Source organism: Pempheris klunzingeri, chromosome 15 (assembly GCF_042242105.1).
Source record: "Pempheris klunzingeri isolate RE-2024b chromosome 15, fPemKlu1.hap1, whole genome shotgun sequence".
In the NCBI taxonomy this organism is placed as follows: Eukaryota; Metazoa; Chordata; class Actinopteri; order Acropomatiformes; family Pempheridae; genus Pempheris; species Pempheris klunzingeri.
The window spans coordinates 1,075,742-1,098,066 of NC_092026.1; the positions used below are offsets into that span (position 1 = coordinate 1,075,742).

Consider the following 22,325-nt stretch of genomic DNA (forward strand, 5'->3'; position numbering starts at 1 on the left):
AGAGACGGGCTCCAGTAAAACATTTACTCTCCAAACCTAACGTTTGTCAGTTTATCAGTGGAAACAAATCTTAATAAAATTCATGTCTTCCTCTCTCTTTCAGCCATCACTCTCTCTCTCTGACACACAAAGGGAATCCATTATTCAGCAGAGAGCAAACAGAAATGACAGCTCAGTTTAATATGCAGGCAAATCACAGAGATCCTCCATCAGCATGAATTCAGACCGAGACAAAGAGGGAGAGAGCCACAGAAGGCCGAGGATCAGAGGAGGAAGAGGAGGGAAACTCGCCTCCTTAAAGCAAACTCCTGTGGACTAAACCACTCTCAAAAATTCACTTCATAAACTAACAAGCAACCAATCAAGACCGCATCAATTTTCTGCACATCAGTCAGAAAAAGATCCACATTTCCACCCCCACCCCCCCAAGTAGGCACTGTGTGTGTGTGTGTGTGTGTGTGTGTGTGTGTGTGTGTGTGTGTGTGTGTGTGTGTGTGTGTGTGTTTTAAAAATAGCACAAAATGTGTTGATGTTAAAAGACAACAAACTATGAATATCTTCTGTGCAGACGCCCAATACAGAACTTCCATTGAAAATCTGCCAATTTAACGTCCAGCTCGCCCGACTAAAAAAACCCACACAGTGATGTCATCACTGGAGAGGTCAGAGGTCACATGATCCAGACAGTACGCTGAACAAAGAGCCAATTTCCCCGCTGTCCTCCTTCCTTTCTGTTTCATCTGAGCACACCGCCCACGCCTTCCCAGCATCCTCTCTGTTCCTCCTCCTCCCTAACCTCTCCTTCTGTTCTCCTCACCTCCCTGCAGTCTGCTGGCAGCCGGCTGTGTGTGTGTGTGTGTGTGTGTTTGTTTAACATGCATGGGTGCTCCTCTTGGCTTGTGTCCTCCTCCAGGGCACATCAGCCTCTTACAACACACACACACACACACACACACACACACACACACACACACACACACACACACACACACACACACACACACACACACACACACACACACACACACACACACACACACACACACACACACACACACACACACACACACACACACACACACACACACACACACACACACACACACACACACACACACACACAGACCTATTGAAATTCCTCCTGTGGACCACGACGTTCCTCCCAGCAGGTCGTGTTAGCGTGATATTTTAGCGAATTGTTAACATGTGATTCATCTGCTGCGTGAAAACCAACAACCGTCACAGTCCCACGGCACGTAAACAACACACACACACTTAAAATACCCCCCTCCACTAACTAAACTATTTTTACTGTGGGGTTTTAGTACTTTTGCAGCAGTTAAGGACCTGAGTACTTCTTCCAGTGTCAGACTAAAGAGAAAACATGTGATATCCCACATTCAGCAGGTGACAGGTGAGACGCAGTCACTGACGTCCTGCTGCACAGCTGAAGGTTAATGTAACCGATCCAACTCTGGGACTGATATCATTACACTCATTCACACACTCAGTATATTTATAACACACACTAAAATAAATACTGAATGATTACTGATGAAAAACATAATCAAAAATAAAATAAAAGTATTACTACTATCATTTAAAAATCACATTTTATATTAATGAAATTAAAAATTAAATAGCGTAATTAAAATAAAAAAAATTAAACAAAACTATAAACTAAATAGAAAATAATATGAAATTATAAAAACACAAAATAAAATACTATTACTAAAATAAGTCACTAAAATAAAAACAGCCGTCTCGTCCTGTAATAACTCAGCGAGGGCCAGCAAACTGATCGGAGTTCAGCCATCAACACGCTGGAGCAACCAACCTGCTGCAGAGAGTGTGTGTGTGTGTGTGTGTGTGTGTGTGTGTGTGTGTGTGTGTGTGTGTGTGGGACGAAACTAACACAGAAATCTCAGCAGATCAACCACTGATCAGCATTCCCATCAGCCCCTGCAGCTTTGTTTAGGAAACTAGAGACTACGGATTATTCCTTTAACCACCAGCTGCAGGCTGTATGTATGTGTGTGTGTGTGTGTGTGTGTGTGTGTGTGTGTGTGTGTGTGTGTGTGTGTGTGTGTGTGTGTGTGTGTGTCCTTTATGGGTGTGTCTTTTTGCGGTCAGTGTTTCCAAACTGCTCCTTAAAAACACCAGTGCCCAGTACAGACTGACCCACACAGGCTCGACCTTATAAACAGGAAGCTGCTGCTGATTGGCTGAGAAAAGAGGAACGACACAATTACATCAACAGCCGCAACTGTGGCTCCGGCTTGCTGGTAGCGTTAGCGTTAGCATTAGCATTAGCGATGCTGATAAACGAAAGCAGGAAAACGTCGCACATGAACTAGATTTACTCCTGTGCGGTGTCAGTGAACACATCACATGAGTGGGCTGAGAACTGTGCTGCATTCATGGCTCAACAAGATATCCAGGATATCCAGATATCCTTTAACACCACCGTTAAAGATTTGTTTCTAAACACATTTACATGTTAAAAAAAACAAGATTTTATGGACGGGTTAGCACGACCCCTAGGCTAGCAACAGAGCTAACAACATGGACAACAAGGGGGCTAGCAATGGGGCTAATAATGGGGCTATCAACGAGGCTACTGGGTTGACTGCTACGCTAGGTTAAGCTAACAAGGCCACCACTTAGACCAGGACCAGTTCTGAAGCCTGAGCAGCTAAAAGTGCCAGTGGACCAGAGAAATAACATTATAGCACTTGTCACTCAAAACCTGTGTGGCCTTTTCTCAATTATTGATCTGCTCCTCATCCTCCTGGTTTTATGTCTCAGTGTTTCACTTGATCCTGACGTCTCCAGACTTGGTGCTTGGTTGTGATGCACTTAATATAACAGTGGTTTTGAAAGGTGCTATATAAATAATGCTATTATAATCATCATTAAAACGAGGAAGGTGACAGACTTTTCTAGCAGAATTTAAGGGTGTAATTGCCCTTTAATGTGAGTCACTCTTGAAATATCCAGGTCATGGAAACATGGAGCAGCGCTGCAGCTGCACTGAGGGAAGCTTCTGCCAGACTCGACCACAGCACAGTCCACAGTTAGATCTCCCAGTCTCATGTTGGACCCTCAGTCTGGTCCCGTCAGCTGCTGTACGTCCTGCACACGTGTACAAAGCCACAGTGTGGAGACACCTGGGCCACGGCGTGGAGACACCTGGGCCACGGCGTGGAGACACCTGGGCCACGGCGTGGAGACACCTGGGCCACGGCGTCTGAGGAGGGCTGCAGAGGTTTTAACACTTTAATTCAATTCAATTTATGTGATCTAAACGCTGCGTCTGCATCCTCGCTGCTGTTTCTTCTTCTGCTGACGTCATTTCTTGGAGGACCTTCTTCTTCTTCATGTCCCTAAAATGTGTCCAACCTCAGCTAAAAGGTTCCAGAAGTCAGTGAAGCAGAATGAGTGAGAAAAGACTTCAGACTGGGAGAAACATGGAGAAAATCCAGGAATCAGACATGTTGTTCATCAGAGGAGACTAAAGAAAGACAGAGAACATGTTGATCCAGTGGATCTAAAGATCTGTGAACCTCCAGAGGAGATCTGAACTGTTTCAGGTTTTAGTTTCTGAGCGACGCTCATTTTTATGAGCAGAGAGCGACGGAGATTTGATAAAACAGAAAGATTTCCCCAGAGCCTCCATTGGTGTTTCTGCTTATTGTCCTCATGGAGGCTCTATAGACCTCCACTACACACTGACACACTGACTAACTAGCACACACACACTATAGACCTCCACTACACACTGACACACTGACTAACTAGCACACACACACACTATAGACCTCCACTACACACTGACACACTGACTAACTAGCACACACACACACACACTATAGACCTCCACTACACACTGACACACTGACTAACTAACACACACACACTATAGACCTCCACTACACACTGACACACTGACTAACTAACACACACACACTATAGACCTCCACTACACACTGACACACTGACTAACTAGCACACACACACACACACTATAGACCTCCACTACACACTGACACACTGACTAACTAGCACACACACACACTATAGACCTCCACTACACACTGACACACTGACTAACTAGCACACACACACTATAGACCTCCACTACACACTGACACACTGACTAACTAGCACACACACACACACTATAGACCTCCACTACACACTGACACACTGACTAACTAGCACACACACACACTATAGACCTCCACTACACACTGACACACTGACTAACTAGCACACACACACTATAGACCTCCACTACACACTGACACACTGACTAACTAGCACACACACACACACTATAGACCTCCACTACACACTAACACACTGACTAACTAGCACACACACACACACTATAGACCTCCACTACACACTAACACACTGACTAACTAGCACACACACACTATAGACCTCCACTACACACTGACACACTGACTAACTAGCACACACACACACACTATAGACCTCCACTACACACTGACACACTGACTAACTAGCACACACACACACACTATAGACCTCCACTACACACTAACACACTGACTAACTAGCACACACACACTATAGACCTCCACTACACACTGACACACTGACTAACTAGCACACACACACACACTATAGACCTCCACTACACACTAACACACTGACTAACTAGCACACACACACTATAGACCTCCACTACACACTGACACACTGACTAACTAGCACACACACACACACACTATAGACCTCCACTACACACTGACACACTGACTAACTAGCACACACACACACACTATAGACCTCCACTACACACTGACACACTGACTAACTAGCACACACACACTATAGACCTCCACTACACACTGACACACTGACTAACTAGCACACACACACACACTATAGACCTCCACTACACACTGACACACTGTGGTCGGTTACCGTTAACATGTACATAGACAGTGAGGTGATACCACAGCTTCCACCTGAGGTCTCTGTCATCAGGCAGCAGGTCGAGTGCAGTCGATGGTAAACAGTCTGTGTTTAATCAGCTTCTTTCTGCTCATTCTAACCGCTCGGAGCTTCTACACTACATTCACATCATCACATTCACAGCAGGAGTCCAAGTTGGAGGAGAGCTGAGGACTGAACCGCTGACCTTCGATTGATCGATGACCCACCTCTGAGCCACAGCCGCTCAGTTACAACTAAACAAGAACTCTCGCAGGTCTCAACCCACCAAATACACCTCAGTCACTCAAACGGCTGCACGGGACACACTCTCCCTCCTGTCAGAGCCGCTCACACACATGAGAGCCAACGCTGGGAGACTGAGCTTCCCACCACAAAGACATCAGGAAACCAGATGAGTCGTCTTCAGATCTAAAGTTGAGATTAAGGGAGGTGATCGAGGTAAACTTCAGCCCCGCCGTGGACGGACGTGGTGTTAACATGTTGATGTGAAGACCTGTGTGTGTGTGTGTGTAGGAACGTGACCAGCAGCAGGGCGGCTGGATTTAGAGTCGACTGTGTTTGGTCCTGCCGAGCCACAGAGCTGCAGCACTCAGTTAATAAGGAGCTGAAAATAGTCCCAACACACACACACACACACACACACACACACACACACACACACACACACACACACACACACACACACACACACACACACACACACACACACACACACACACACACACACACACACACACACACACACACACACACACACACACACTACCTGGGGCTCTAACACCTTGTCTGTGCGGCTGCAGGGAAAACACACACAAGTAGATATGAAGGACGTTGGCATCACCGTCTGTCTGCTCCGCTCCCTTCACTCATCAATCACTTAAAGGGACAGTCCGTATTGTTTCAAGTCTGGTTGTCTGAGGTCTATGGCGGCGTTCAGTACGCCCCCACGCGTGCGCTGTACTCAGAATATTTTCGCTCTTCCTTGCCGTCACACGGCCCTTTCCATCAAGGACCTGAAGCTGTTTTAATCCCTCTGTGCAAAAGCACCAGACTCCATTGACAAAAACAGTCATTTTCTTTGGGAGTTGCTTGAATAGTTGCTGTTTTAAAGGTTTAGCTCAGATCTGAACTAAACAGAAGTCAGACAATAACACAAACACGCTGGCTGATGGAGGCGGCAGCAGACCAGCAGCTTCCAGAATCTGCAAGCTACAATTACTGTTTTAGTCAGTGGAGTCTGGTGTGTTTGCAGAGAGCGATATAACTGCTGTTTCTACTGGAACAACTCCACCACGTTGTGTACCTGGCAATCATTTAGAAACCAGAAGATAAACAAATAGGACCCAGAGTTCACCTCAAGTGTTCTCTGAAGAGGTTCTTGTCAAAATGAAGCAAAGCACAGCCGAGTGTTGCTGCGGACGAATCCTACTGTTCTGACTTTTGATGGTCGTAGCGTCAAAACCCAGACAGAAACACAGCTGAGGGTCAAAGGTCACAGCAGGTGGACAGCAGCCCAGAGGGGGCCATGACTCAGTTACATGACTGATTCCTGCAACAAATATCTGGGGTTTTCTTTAATTATCATAACAACTGTCCTAATATCTCAAATCATGTTCTTGGTGGCTAATAGATGAAATAATAAACTGATTCACTGGTTTACATTAGCTAGTCCAAGGACACACAACAACAAAAACCACCATCCAGCTGCACATGAAGCAGGATCCTGCAGACTCCTGTTTCTGGTTCTAAAGGGACAAACTGACCTGGATGTTTACAGAAGCAGCTCATACTGAATTCCAGAGAGACTTTGTTTATTTTTACTCATTATTTTGTTCTGTATTATTTGGTTTCTCTATTATTTATGTTTCCACTGGCAGCAACTACTAAAAACAACAGTGTTTTGCTGTCAAATCACAATAAAGCCTCTGATTAAACGTGTTCATGTGACTTCATACATCTGCTGTGTTGTTAAATAAATTAATGTGCTGCTGCATCCATCACTGCACGCTGACATTTTCCCACATTAACTACATTTTTTCCAACAATCACTTTAGGTATGTGTGTCTTGGATCGTGTCAGCTCCAATGATCGTATTTCCCACTGGTCTCTCTTTTCCAGGTTTTCCAGGGTGTGTGGGAAAACAAGGGATTTTCACAATATGACACAGCTGTCCGTTTAAAACACCTTCAACGAATAAATACCATCTGAACCTGAACGCACCCTTTTCCAGGATCTCTGACACTATTTACTTTCCAGGATATTTCATTTGTACTCCCATCTTCCAGGTATTTCCCAGGTTTTCCAGGAGTGCTTGAGAACCAAGATCAGCACAAAACATCCTGGATGATACAGAGGCACAAGGTTGTCTGTTCGGGACGGCCTGACCCGGCCTGAAATGATGTGTGGCAGGTGAGAAATGGACTTCTCCTCAAACAGGTCAGATCTTAAACTGGGTGAATTTTTCTGGGTGAATAAAAGGTCGATAATGTGACTTCTAGATAATAAGAGGACATGAAAGGACAACGCTGATGCCGAGCTTTAAACTTTCACCATCATGTTTAAAAGGAAAAGTCAATTAAAAACACAGAGAGAGCAGCTAGACATCACAAACTGCCGATAGCAACTGGGAACAATTAGCTGATAATTGGAATGTTAGTAATCAATACAGAAGGCATGACTTGGACTTAACATGTGTGACAAAATGAAGCAATAATTAAGGGTCGAACTACAGTACAGTTTTAGTTATCTAACGTTCCCGTGGTGCTGACAAAACGTTTAAAAAGCCCTGCTCCAAACTACTATTAAGAAATGTGACCAATTAACTATCCCTGACTTGTCCCAGAAATCGCTTCACTGGAAAAATACAGAAAAGCAGTCTTTACATGTGGACACTGTTCCCTTTAATTCGGCATTCATGTGATCTATGGAGATACACCGTATTTCTGTTGACAGTTAACTTTTTTTAATTTGGTCGCCACAGTTTATCACCAGCCTCCATTGGTTTGCTGTGTTATTTTACCTGGAAAAGGCTGCGGGATTGAGAAGCGAAGCGTTTGAAAAAGTAGGTTTTCTACTATAATTAGAGCAGTTTGGTGGATCTGACACATGCCGAATTTAACACAGACTCCTGCTGAAGTAAAAGAGCCGTCCACCGCGTGTGTGTGTTGGTATTTAATGTGTTTTTTCAGTCGTTACCTTAGTCGTGACAATACAGATGCAGTCCATCGTTCCGAGCCGGGAGTAAAGCCCGGGAACATCAGCATCTCATCGCGTGCCGTCCCTCCTGCTGCGCGAGCTCCAGCCAGCCAGTTAAAAGGTAAAACGGCACATTCACACACCGACACACCGACACTATCTACCGGAGAGAGAGAGTGTGCTCACCGCAGAGCCAGCGCCTCCCTCCCCCGGTCCTCCTTCATCCCGGTGTCCGGAGCTCAGCCGGCGGCAGACGGACTCACCGAACCCCGCGCCTCCGCTCTGACGCTGCGTTTACAGCGGTGGGAAATCTGAGCTCTGTCAAACTTAGATTACTCATCCTCAGCAGTGGGGAGGTGAGAGTGTGTGTGTGTAAAAGGACTCTGGTAACTACAGACTGACTAATGTCTACTGCAGTGACCCCCCCACACCACCCAACTGGACCCTACATGTGAAAACTGATTTATTCCAACAGCACGTGAAGGCAGCATCATCATACTTTCTGATTGTGTAAGTAAAGCACATTTATACGTTTTTTAAATATATAAATGTTCATAAAAGAGCATATTAAACTAAAAAAAATAGCTCAAACAAAACACTGAAAATGTTGCAGACAGTTTGAGTTCAGTTTTAACAGCTTTTATTATCGAACACCTGAAAACAATTAATTTAGCTTTAATATTTAGACTTAAATATGCTACTTCTAGTTTAAAAATGATTCGTCTTATGTCTCAACATGTTGTTAAGCTTCTCTGTCTCATTCAAATGTTATCATTTATTACTGAGTGTGTGCAAAATATACAAAGTAATGTCCAAAATACATGAAATCTTCCTACTGAACAGGCCGGGGCCACATGTTTAAGATCGCTATGACATATTAATCCAACTCTAAAAAAACAAAGAGGTTCTAATATAGATGTGTATGAAAATCAGACAAACTGATGAACCGTGTGAGACCAAAACTTAGGCGAATAGCTTTGTTTACAACTTGATAGCTTGAATTATCTGCCAGTTATTTTCCCCATAAATCAAGTAATTCTGATGTCAATAATCTATCAGAAAATAATTTAAAATGTCCAACGCGATTATTTTAAGAGCTCAAAGTCAAATTACTTTGCCCAAAGATATTTAACTTTTAGTTTCAGTGAGAAAAGTGTGTAAATTCTGACATTTGAGAGCAAATTTGTGTATTTTGTCTTGGAAAATGACTTTAAAATAATTACTGATTCACCGACTGTCACTCAGATAATTAACGGGCTGATCGTTTCCGCTGTAATCACGATGATTGATGACTTCACACAGAACTGGTGGACGTGTGGCTCCACAGCAACGCTGAGTCGTCCTACTCTACATCAGACCTCAAACTCATCTCATCAAGGCGGCTGCTGACGGCTTCGTTAGTCACAGGGGACGCTCAGACGCAACAACTTCAAAACACACTAACGGCTTCTTGTTACATGTATGACTCAACACCAAATGGCCGAGGAGGAGGAGGAGGAGGAGGAAGAGGAGGAAGGAGTGCTCGTTGCAGCAGCAGGAGAAGAGGCAGTGTGGGCGGGTGGGAATCACAAGCATGAATATTTCACAGCTCCGTGAAATCGGTCATGTGTGTCATCATATGGCGTCGTTCCTCCATATAAAACATTCAGCGCTCCACAGGAAGTGATGTCAGCGGCGTTTTACACACTGAAACTACAACAGGCTGGAAAATCTGATTTTCTTTGAACATAACAGGTCAAACTGGAGATGAGCAGGAGTCAGAAAGGACGGCAGAAACTGGAGAAAGTTTTCATTTAAACTATTAAAATCAGAGAATTTGATATTTTTCTATTAAAAAAAGACTAAATCTATCAATAAATGATGAATGAATTGACTAATCATTACAGCTCTAACGTCGGCACACATACCAGGATGTAAACGTGTATATGAACATACAGAACGTGTAAATATGGATGCAGTTTAATTTTTTGTATGTAACACTGACATGAGCCGTCTGATATAATATTATTGTTTATTTCTTCATCTTTAACATTCACCAGATTATTCAGTCATTTATTCTTTCATCCCAATCATTTAATAGTTAAAAGGAGATCTCAGGTGTTTCTCCCCATGAGCCTCTCTGTCCACATCCTGGTGTCTGAATGACTGGTAGGTAGTAAAAGTGTTGGAACTGGTCCACTGCCTCTTTTTACTAATACCAATCATTCTAGTCACAATTAGTCTGTTATTATGATTCATATATTCATTATTATCATGTTATTCAGTCATGTTCTTCTCATCAGTATCATAGTTACTATTATTATTAATATTACGGTTGTTGTTTGTAACAGGCTCCAAATCCTGTGACTTTCCCAGGTTTTCCATGACCACAGCAGCTGTGTCAGCATACAGACTGGAAACATGGAGAAACCGTCTGATTAACACGTTACATCTCCTTTGTTTGATCCGTACAAAATCCTACGTGTCAAAAAGTCAACCTGCGTGCTTTTGTGAGTGGGAACTATTTCCTGGCCAGAGTCCACTTCACCTTCTTCACACGTCACATATTATATATTCTGTTACACTCCTCTATTACATCTCCATGACATCAATAATAGGGATCAAAATAATAATACAGACAAACTACCATGAATTAATCATATCATGCATTAGTCTGGTGAACACTGTAGACTTACTGTTTGTCTCCAAATACTCTTCCACAGTTCCTAATGCATCCATCTCTCTGATCGTTCCTGTATTTTCTACTTATCGGTGATCATGTCTGTTCCTGTGCTGCTGCAACGACCAGATCTCCCCACCAGGGATCAATAAAGGTTTATCTAATTTCATTTGAACGTCATCACAGCAATGAGATGAAACACTGAAAATCATCCGTCAGTGGAGTTTCTTGGTATTTTAATAAAAATACAAACCAGACTTTAAATTTCTGTAGGAACACAAAGAGTCTTTTTTACGTGTAATGGAGTATTTTCACATTGTGGTATGTATCAGTACTTTTACTTATTAGTATTTTTACTTAAATAAAGGATACGAATACTTCCTGAGGCTGTTAACACCGTTATCAGCATGTGTGCTACAGAGTCACAGGAGTGCCATGAAAAAGAAAACAAATGTGAAAGAAAAAGAAAATAAATGTGGAAATAAAAGGACAAATAAGATAAAAATAAAAGCTCTCAGTATGTTAGGATTCATGACCACAGGAAGTGACCACAGGAAGTCCCGCCCACAGCTGGGTGATTGACAGATTGGCCTTCAGGGGAAAGGATTTAAAAAAAGGAAGAAATAAATAAAATAATAAAATGATCACGTAAAAATTAAACATAAATTGAGTAATTTCTACAGAAAATTATATTCTCCTTATATAAATATAAACAAATAAGTGTGAAAATGTATGAAAACTTTTACATTTCCATACCTTTAACATTATTTATTTCCCATTATATTTCCACATTCACCATTTTAATAGTTTTTCTTTATATTTTATTACTTATTTAGCCCTCTTTATATTTCCCCATTCATCTCTTAATCTTTTTCTTCTTTCTTTCTGACACTAAAATAACCTTTAACTAGTTTAGATGAATGCAGCCGACAGTAATAACAGCTGAAGGTGTTTCCTGCCCTGAGATGAATCCGACCAGATGTTGCTGTGAGCTGCCTGCAGATGTCACAGCAGCTACAAACAGAGCTGCAGGTGGTCGCTGCCGTCCGTCTCATTTACATTAAATGTGTCAGAGTCATTAAATATTCTGTAACCGGTCAAACCGAGTCGACTGAACGACCTGCAGCCGGTGCGAACGTTCAACTGTCCAACATTCAGTCATTTCTGCTTAACAACTTTAAACATGAACAGATGTGATGAGGCCTGTTGAAGCAGAACAACATGAAAACACAAACAGGAGCCTGAAGAGTCACAGTGTGACTGCAGCCTGCACACAAAGCACAACTCAAATCCACATGAACCACCACCATGAGGGTCCTGAACACCAGTACAGCTCCCGGCGCTCCGAGCGACAGCATCCAGACTCAGAGTCGGATCCGAACCCAAACTAACGACGAGCTGCTTCCACGTCTCGTTTTTATTTTGAAGCAACTTGTTGAAAACTAGCGTGGTGGGTCCCGAGGTCAGGAGGCCTTTTTTCATCTTTGTTTTTTACAAACATAACTGACGGTTTGTTTAGAGCTTCTGTTCAATACGTTACTTAAGAGGTTTTAGTAGATGTAGAAGTATTACTGTTCATCTGATCGGCTTCACACTTGGCAACGTCGCAGTGTTCATTTTGGTGAAACTCTGCCAGGTGGTGGCGCTAAAACGAACTCTACATTTGATCCGTCCCAGATACAAAGTTCCAAACAGGCCCATTTGTTTTGTTGACCAATTTCTCGCCATTTTGAAAATACAATTCCTACAAAATTTGAGTACTCGTCATCAGATTTGATAGTTAATCAAACGCTTTGTGCTTTTGAACGATTCTGTTGGTAAAAGTCACGTCCATCTGAGTCTAAACTGATTTTCCGCCATTTTGAGTCTAAATCTGTTTTTTTGCTGCCACTCCCACAATATCTGAGTAATCGTCCAGAACGTCTCGACCAGACCTTCTGTACTTTATAGAGTTATGTTCCACATCTGGTGGACGTGTGAAGATATGATGTCTGAGTGACCGCGGCAAATTTGGTGCCATCTGGCCGATAGGTGGCGCCGTAGCAGCATCATCTGATCTGTCCGTCCTCCACAGATCCTCTTTTCCTGGATTCTGTGGCTCCAAACGAGTCGATCCATAAAAGGACAGACATCTTTGGTCTACAGTGATTTTTTGCCATTTTGAATCCGTTAACATCCCTTTTTTCGCTGCCACGTCAACACAGTTTGAGTCGTCACCACTTTTGGACCCGAACGTCTCTGGACCAAACCAGTGACTTTGTGGTATTTCTGAAATGCTAAACAGTTTTGCTGTTTCTTCTTTGTGCTATTGCAACCAAATTTAAATGTGAAGCTCTGATGTCTGAGAGACGACGAAGGGATGATCTTAACATTCAGTCGACTGAAGTGTTGACTTGGACTGATTCAAAGATAACGCTTCAGTTTGAGGCTCGCTGATCGTTTCCCTGTTGTGAATCTGATATTGTGGAGCAAATCATAATTTAAATATCTGCGCTGCGTCCGTCCGTCCGTCAGCTCTGAGGACAGGAGGTGTACTGTTCAGACCCGACAACATGAACCAAAAATGAATGAAGCACAATGAACCATGACCCCTGAACCCAGCACAAACTGCCTCAACGTGTCGCCGCTGCGTCCGGAGTCTTTACCTGCTGATGAAATAAGGAACCAGAGGGGAAAACTTTGGAAACTGAGACGACCGGAGAGTCTCGCTTTTAAATATAATAACGTCTAACATAACCTAAAGCACACCTGGTCGACAGGTGTGTAGAAGTCAGAACAAATCTACATCCGTCTCTGAATGTCTAGATTTCAATATTTATTATTTATACATGACGACAAGAAAGTTTCAGCCCTCTGCTGTCTTTTAGGGTTCTTTTTCCTCTTTAAGGATCTTTATTGAATGTAAATCTGTTGGTCAGTTCATAAACGCAGCAGAATAAATAATCAAAAGAAAGCTGCTTCAGTTACATCACGACTCTTCTGGAAATAAATCAGATTGTAGGCTGAAAGTCAGCGACTCAAATTATCAGTTGATTTGAGATTCAAAGTGTTTCATTCCTTTATTAGTTGGCACTCAACATTTTACTTATCTTATGTTTAAAGAGATGAACTAAGAAGCCGACCCTGTTGAAAGCTGAGTTATTGTTGTACATTTATTATTATTTTCATTAAAATAATTCTAATCTTAAATAATTTATTCTTGTTCAACATTTCTACTTTATTCTAAATATTTTTTTACTTTATTTTTGCCATGACTTTTCAACCTCATTCTCAAAATGCTAAATAAATAAAACTGAACATCTTCCTGCTCTCATTTTCTTACTTCAGCTAGATTTTGCTTTTGCCAACACAAAAATACAACAAAATTCTGAAGGAAATGTGTTTTTAAATGTTCATCATCAGTTAACAAAGTGAGGATATTGAGTCACATTTAAAACGGAGTTCTGTTTTACTTCAGAGAGCCACATTTATTTATATAGCTCGCATTTATATAGCGCCTTTCTAAAAACCCAAGGACACTTGAAATTAAAAATGTTTTTTATTTATTTAAAAAGTAAATTTATTTGTCTAATTTGACCTGCGAGGTTTCTCCTCTGGTTTCTCCTCTGGTTTCTCCTCTGGTTTCACTTCGGTCACATTCAGACTCCACGTTTATGACGCCGATAAACTACAGCGACACCTTGAGGCCGTCTGGGCCAACCTGACCCCGGACCCAGATCCCCCGGCCCCCCTCCGATGGTCCAAAGCACATGAAGAGGACTGGATGGGACATGCGGCGAAGGTGGCAACACCGACACCCCCTCCCACCAACGGCAGGAACCGGTACTTACTTGTCCGTCACGGCCCGGCGGGCGTTTGGCCTGCGCCAACGTGTGCAGGATTTCATTTAGGAGGGGGGAGTCCTACGAGGGACCACGTTGTGTTTACGATCAGAGAAAGAGGGAAGAAAGAGAAGGAGTTCAATGCAAACAAGACACCGGGCTCACACTGGATCACTTTCCACCTCCTGTGGTTTGTTTTGAGCCCGTTTCAGTGCCAGACGGGTGGAGATTATCACAGCAGAAAACACAGCGGCTGTAAAAACTTTAGCAAACACCATTTCTCTGAACGCCGGCGAATCACTAAACTAATTCATTCTCATTGAACCTGTTGTCCAACTCTTGCTGCCTGAAGCTCACGTGTTTCTGATGTATCCTCACAACAGTCTCTCCTGTGTTTTATACAGAACTGTTTTTACCGTCTAGCCTCGTGTCAACTGGACCAACAACAATCAATCAATCAATCAATCAATCTTTATTTATACAGCCCCAATTCATAGCAAACGTTACCTCAAGACACTTTTCACAAAGAGCAGGTCAGACCAAACTCTTTAATCTAGAGAGACGACGATTCAAGACTTAAGATTAAGGATTCAAGAATCATTTAAGAAAAAACTGGATTCACTATATTTTGCCCATTTAATGGTTTAACTCGTTCAATAATTCAACTCGTTCAATAATTCAACTGTGAAGCACAATTCTAGTCTTGTTGTTGGGAAAATCTGAAGCCCGTCGCCCGACCCCTCCCTGCCCTTTACTGGAAGCGTTTCTTCTAATGTGTACATATGTTGTTTCATAATGAAATCTGTCAGAACTCCATCTTAGTAACGTGTGAACATTAGTGGAGATATCTCAGTCTGAGTGAAGGTGGTGGACGCCGCCGACCCCAGAGCCGACTGTGGGTAAACCCCCACTCATCTGGCACCGCAAACAGGTATAAAACAGGTAACCTTTGCCCCCATGTGACCCACACCTGAGCACTGTAGGCTAAAACAAAAGGCTGACTCAGCTCTGTCATGTTCAGTGACAATACCACGCTCTTCCTCTTCCTGAAGCAGACGACACAAAGCTCATGACTGGACTGGACGGAATAAAACAACAAAAGATTTAAAGGCCAAGCTTCGCTCAATCTTTTAAAGGAACAGCCCAACATTTTCAGGTTTTCTCCTGAGTCAGACGTCTGTAGCCTAGCTTAGCACAAACACTGGGAGCAGGGGGAAACTGCTAGCCTAGCTCCTTTACAGAACAACTCCCAAAACACTGTCTGATTATGACCTCACAAACTACTAGAAATACACACAATGTGAGCAAATGAGACAGCTGCAGAGTCCATGGTTATCAGTCCACACACACACACACACACACACACACACACACACACACACACACACACACACACACACACACACACACACACACACACACACACACACACACACACACACACACACACACACACACACACACACACACACACACACACAGCTGAAATGAAGCAATGCGGTACATTTTGCTGCACTGTGAAGAAGTGAGTCAGTTCTATGTGGTGCGTTCAGAGTCCAGCAGTCTGCAGGAACACGCAGCGCTGTCAGGGTGAACGTTACTTTAGATCATGTGTATGAACTGAGAGACATTAACACCAGCAGACCTCCTCAAAGAACCGTGCCAAGAGGTTTGTTCTTAAAGCAGACATAGCTACTGTATGTTTGGGAAAACATCCCATAATAATCCTGCTGTAGTTCAGCTGCTCTGACAGTAAACTGGCCTTGTGCTCCTCTGGGCTGTTTTCAGGTTTTAGTAAATCTACCTGGTAACAGGTGACGCTCTGAGGGAGACCTGAGCTCTGAGGGAGACCTGAGCTCTGAGGGGGACCTGAGGGAGACCTGAGCTCTGAGGGGGACCTGAGGGAGACCTGAGCTCTGAGGGGGACCTGAGCTCTAAGGGAGACCTGAGCTCTAAGGGAGACCTGAGGGAGACCTGAGCTCTGAGGAGGACCTGAGGGAGACCTGAGCTCTAAGGGAGACCTGAGGGAGACCTGAGCTCTGAGGAGGACCTGAGGGAGACCTGAGCTCTAAGGGAGACCTGAGGGAGACCTGAGCTCTGAGGAGGACCTGAGGGAGACCTGAGCTCTGAGGAGGACCTGAGGGAGACCTGAGCTCTGAGGGAGACCTGAGCTCTGAGGGAGACCTGAGCTCTAAGGGAGACCTGAGCTCTAAGGGAGACCTGAGGGAGACCTGAGCTCTAAGGGAGACCTGAGGGAGACCTGAGCTCTGAGGAGGACCTGAGCTCTGAGGAGGACCTGAGCTCTGAGGAGGACCTGAGGAGGACCTGAGGAGGACCTGAGGAGGACCTGAGCTCTGAGGGAGACCTGAGGGAGACCTGAGCTCTGAGGAGGACCTGAGGAGGACCTGAGCTCTGAGGGAGACCTGAGCTCTGAGGAGGACCTGAGGGAGACCTGAGCTCTAAGGGAGACCTGAGGGAGACCTGAGCTCTGAGGGAGACCTGAGCTCTGAGGGAGACCTGAGCTCTAAGGGAGACCTGAGCTCTAAGGGAGACCTGAGGGAGACCTGAGCTCTAAGGGAGACCTGAGGGAGACCTGAGCTCTGAGGGAGACCTGAGCTCTAAGGGAGACCTGAGCTCTAAGGGAGACCTGAGGGAGACCTGAGCTCTAAGGGAGACCTGAGGGAGACCTGAGCTCTGAGGAGGACCTGAGCTCTGAGGAGGACCTGAGCTCTGAGGAGGACCTGAGGAGGACCTGAGGAGGACCTGAGGAGGACCTGAGCTCTGAGGGAGACCTGAGGGAGACCTGAGCTCTGAGGAGGACCTGAGGAGGACCTGAGCTCTGAGGGAGACCTGAGCTCTGAGGAGGACCTGAGGGAGACCTGAGCTCTGAGGAGGACCTGAGGAGGACCTGAGGAGGACCTGAGGAGGACCTGAGCTCTGAGGGAGACCTGAGGGAGACCTGAGCTCTGAGGAGGACCTGAGGGAGACCTGAGCTCTAAGGGAGACCTGAGGGAGACCTGAGCTCTGAGGGAGACCTGAGCTCTGAGGGAGACCTGAGCTCTAAGGGAGACCTGAGGGAGACCTGAGGGAGACCTGAGCTCTAAGGGAGACCTGAGGGAGACCTGAGCTCTGAGGAGGACCTGAGCTCTGAGGAGGACCTGAGCTCTGAGGAGGACCTGAGGAGGACCTGAGGAGGACCTGAGGAGGACCTGAGCTCTGAGGGAGACCTGAGGGAGACCTGAGCTCTGAGGAGGACCTGAGGAGGACCTGAGCTCTGAGGGAGACCTGAGCTCTGAGGAGGACCTGAGGAGGACCTGAGCTCTGAGGGAGACCTGAGCTCTGAGGAGGACCTGAGGGAGACCTGAGCTCTGAGGAGGACCTGAGGAGGACCTGAGCTCTGAGGGAGACCTGAGCTCTGAGGAGGACCTGAGGAGGACCTGAGGGAGACCTGAGCTCTGAGGAGGACCTGAGGAGGACCTGAGCTCTGAGGAGGACCTGAGGAGGACCTGAGCTCTGAGGAGGACCTGAGCTCTGAGGAGGACCTGAGGAGGACCTGAGGAGGACCTGATCTCTGAGGAGGACCTGATCTCTGAGGAGGACCTGAGCTCTGAGGAGGACCTGAGCTCTGAGGGGGACCTGAGCTCTGAGGGGGACCTGAGCTCTGAGGGGGACCTGAGCTCTGAGGAGGACCTGAGCTCTGAGGAGGACCTGATCTCTGAGGAGGACCTGAGCTCTGAGGGAGACCTAAACAGAAGCTTTGGGTGTCTGAAGAGCAGCCGGAGACAAAGTGACGTCCTCAGAGACTCTGAAGCTGCTTCTGATAGAAAGCTGTCACTCTGCACCTGCTGCACCTGAGCTAGTTAGCATGGAAGCTAACAGGCTAACAGCTGTTTGTAGCCTGAACAACAGCTGACTACAACCTGCACTGAGCTCCAGCCTGACTGATGGTAGACACTGAACGGGTCGGAGTCAGCTGGAGATCACATACATAGATTATTGATAGATCATCGATAGATACCTCCAGGAGACCACGCCCACTCAGGACACAGGAAGTGGAGACCACTCCAGATCTTGTGATGGTGCTAACCGTCGTTTCCAAACATGGCTACAAAAACTATTTCTTCACACATTTGGAGGAACTTTAAGCCTCTGGGTTACTCTATTAAAACAATATGCAAACTAGAAAATGGAAATGTAATTCCACTACAGCGTTATTATTCTCTACACATGGTTTGTGAGTGTTGAGTAAAAATTATAATGAAAATTAAAAACTTTTTTACATTTTCATTTCCACAAAACCTGTTTGTGTTAAAATAACGTGAAATAAAAACATCAGATTATGAGAAACTGACTTCCTGCACCTATTTGAGTAAACCTCAGGTAAGAAAAAGTGATAAACGTTCAGATGAATGAATAAAAATAAACCTATTTTGATCCCTTTGTCTGATAATAATTCAGCACATCCCTCCGTTTCCTCCTCAGACTTTGGCTTCAAAAGTCATTTTCATATCAGGACAGAAAAATTACATTTTGTGGATTATTTTCCAATTTCTGGCTAATCCCATAAACTGTTATGAAAATATGGGATTACAGGGAGACGACGGTAAAGAGACGACAGATCGCTTCGTTTGATTTCATCATCTTTACGGTGGACAGGTGGCCAAAAGTCTGTGGACAGACTGTGTGGAAGCCTTCCCTCTGGGGACATTTATGGTTGTCCAGGTGTTCTGCATCCAGGTACGAGTGTGCAGGAGCTCTATGTGGATGCTGTGTGATGTTATTTTATACATGTTGCTGATGTTACTCTATTCTGACTATTTCTGCCTCCCAAGTTCTCTGAGATTAAAGTGACAACTTCACAAGAACAAACTAAAAAACGTTTACAAGAAAAAGTCTTTTTTTGAATTACTATAAAAAAATAAAATCACAAATTTAACAAGACAAATACTTGTATATTCCATGGGATTAAAGTGATATAATTAAGAAAAAACTCACAAATTTTACAAAAAGCAGACTTGAATCTTGTGAGATTGAAGTGATTACGAGAAAAAACTCACATTTTCTCTGAGATTAAAGTTTCAAATTTCCAAATTTGGTTAAAGTGGTAAATTTATGAGAAAAAACCCTTCATATTCTCTGGGATTAAAGAGGCATATTTACGAGGAAACAGAATAACTTCATGGGAAAATAAAAAATATTCTCTGAGATTATAATTACAAGAAAACACACAATTTTTATGGGGAAAACCCTCTCATATTCTCTGACATTCAAGTTGTAGTTTAAGAGGTACTAAGAAGAAAATTCACAAATTGACCAAAAAAAGTTAAAGAAAACAAAAACCGGAGGAAACATCCACTCAAATAATCCTTTCACATGTTCAACACATCATGTAGATGGTAAAGAAAGAGCGGGGAAAGCAGAGCGAGCATCAAACGGCAACAACACCAGCAGACAGACGAGGCAGCAGGTCACATCGCTCAGCCTCTGATGTGACGGGCGACCATTAAAAGCATCGAGGACGCTGCCGTGACACCAAACGCCTCACACAGACTCCGACGACACATTTGACACAAGCAGACAGACAAACGTCACACTGGGTTCGGTCCTCCTGCTCCACACAGGAGACGGTTTCTGTCCAACAAAAGCACCTTCACTCATCATCCGGGACTGTTTTCAAAGGTGTGATCTATTTTTAACTGCTTCTATTTTTACTGAACGCTGCTTCTGTTACCAAGAAACTCAGCGTTCACAGAGAGGACGGAGCGGCTCGGACGGGAGGAGACCTTAGAGCACACCAGCTCACTTTGGGGTTCGTCAGTCTGACACGCAGACGTCACTAACCCTGACCAGAGCTGCAACGGGGCTGGTTACCACGACGACAGGAAAACAATAGAAAATATTTCTACAAATATAGCAAAATAAAAAAGCATGGAGCCGAGGGAGGAGGGGTCATATTCTAGGGGAAGAACTAAGAATTTCAGATTAAATTTATTACAAGAAACCAACTTGGATATTCTGAGATTAAACTTTGAGAAAAAACACAAATTTTACAAGAAATAAACTCACATACTCTGAGATTAAAGTGGTAAAGTTACAAGATAAAACTCAATATACAAGAAAAAGCCTTAATTAAACTAGATTATTATTATCTAGATGATTATTCTACAGAATATTCTCTGAGATCAGAGAATCCCTTAGAGGGTCATAAATTTGCCTGAAAAAATATTGGTTGTCTGTTTTGTTGTTAGGGAACCTCTTGGGTTCACTGTGTGAGGTCTGGGACGTTGAGGTTCGGACGCTGGTGCCCTCGGTGGTGTAGTAACTTTGATAAACTTCTGATTTAATGGAAGTGTAATGGAGTTTTTTCTCAGACTATGACCCCCTTCCCTCGGCTCCAGGGACAGTGTTTTCCTCCAGTGGCGCCGACTCGCCGGCGTAGGTTACCGAGCAGCTGTGGCTCACGTGAGGTTCTTGGGTCCGTTCTTACCTCGATGCTGGTGCTAAGGCTGGGCAGAGTGTCCGAGGTCACCGTTGTGCTTTGAAGGCTGGAGAAGTCCCACAGGTTGACGGGCGCCATGGGGTCCGCTGCCTTGGGAGACTCCGCCCATCTCTGACTGTCCAATAAGGTCACTTCGTAAAATTCCTGGATATCTGAGACGAGACGGGACAGAAAAAAACGGTTTAAACAAACCAAGAAAACAGTCAAAGAGCAGTTATCTTGCTGCGTCCTGCGTCTGACGTGTTCAAACCCGATAGGACGCAGTAAACCTGCTACTAATTATTTGAATTTAGATGTTAGCAGCCGGTGGGGGGGGGCACAGCCTGTGGTGTGTTTGGCTAATGGAACTGACAGCTTATGGCGCTAACGGAGCTAACGGAGCTAAACACACAGCAGGACTGAGTTTCTGTCCAGAGGAACATGAAGCAGCAGACTGTAGCATTAGGACCCCTTCAGTTGGCCCAGACAAAATGATTGGACAGGCTTTTTACCGTATCAGTTTCAACTAATACAACAAAGAAACGCTTCAAAATGAAGTTACAGACCTGCCTGCTAATGTGACAGTAAATAAACGTACTCAGGCACTTCAGCTGAGTGCAGCCGTTTTGCTTATTTGGTCTTTTATAGTTGAAAATTAAGTTTGAAGGAATCTTCAGCTTCATTTTGACTTCAAGTTAGAAATTGAATCCCTGGAGCTTTGAGGCATGTTGATGACAGATATCTGTACGATGTTTCAGGACATAAATCAGCAGAGCAGATCTGGAGGGACTCTGAGTGTTGGTGGGCCAGTGAAGCTCAGTCTCAGCTCTTCTGACATTCATCAGGTTACATCTTCGCAGATACAACAACAATAACAACAACAGCCAACAGGACTCGACCCGTGTCACCAGGGACAACTTTACAGACTGCAGGCGACCTGATCAGCACCATAAACACAGTAGATCACCTCAGAGTGTTATTCTAAGTGTGTGACAGCATCATGGAAAGGATCCCTACAGAGAGAGACCTGGAAGATCCTTTTGGGTTAACCACAAACAGCACACACACCAGACTACATTCACTAAAACAGGGATTTTAGCTCACAGGACACAGGAGCTGCTGATCTAAAATTGCCTCAAGTTATTGTGACTCTGGTCTTTTAAAAGATTAGTTCAGATGC

General features: G+C 44.4%; 1 protein-coding gene across 11 annotated transcripts in view; it reads right to left on the reverse strand.

Moving 5' to 3' along the window:
• The window catches only part of LOC139213735 (disks large homolog 1-like), a 112,212-nt gene that overhangs the window by 72,896 nt on the left and 16,991 nt on the right, over positions 1-22,325 (reverse strand). For 9 of the 11 annotated variants that reach the window (XM_070844345.1, XM_070844344.1, XM_070844343.1 and 6 more), the window contains exon 3: positions 21,155-21,318. In XM_070844345.1, the coding sequence (XP_070700446.1) occupies positions 21,155-21,318 (164 nt within the window). Of the gene's footprint in view, positions 1-14,676; positions 14,749-21,154; positions 21,319-22,325 lie in introns of all 11 variants that reach the window. The other 2 variants (XM_070844348.1, XM_070844347.1) reach the window with 1 other exon arrangement.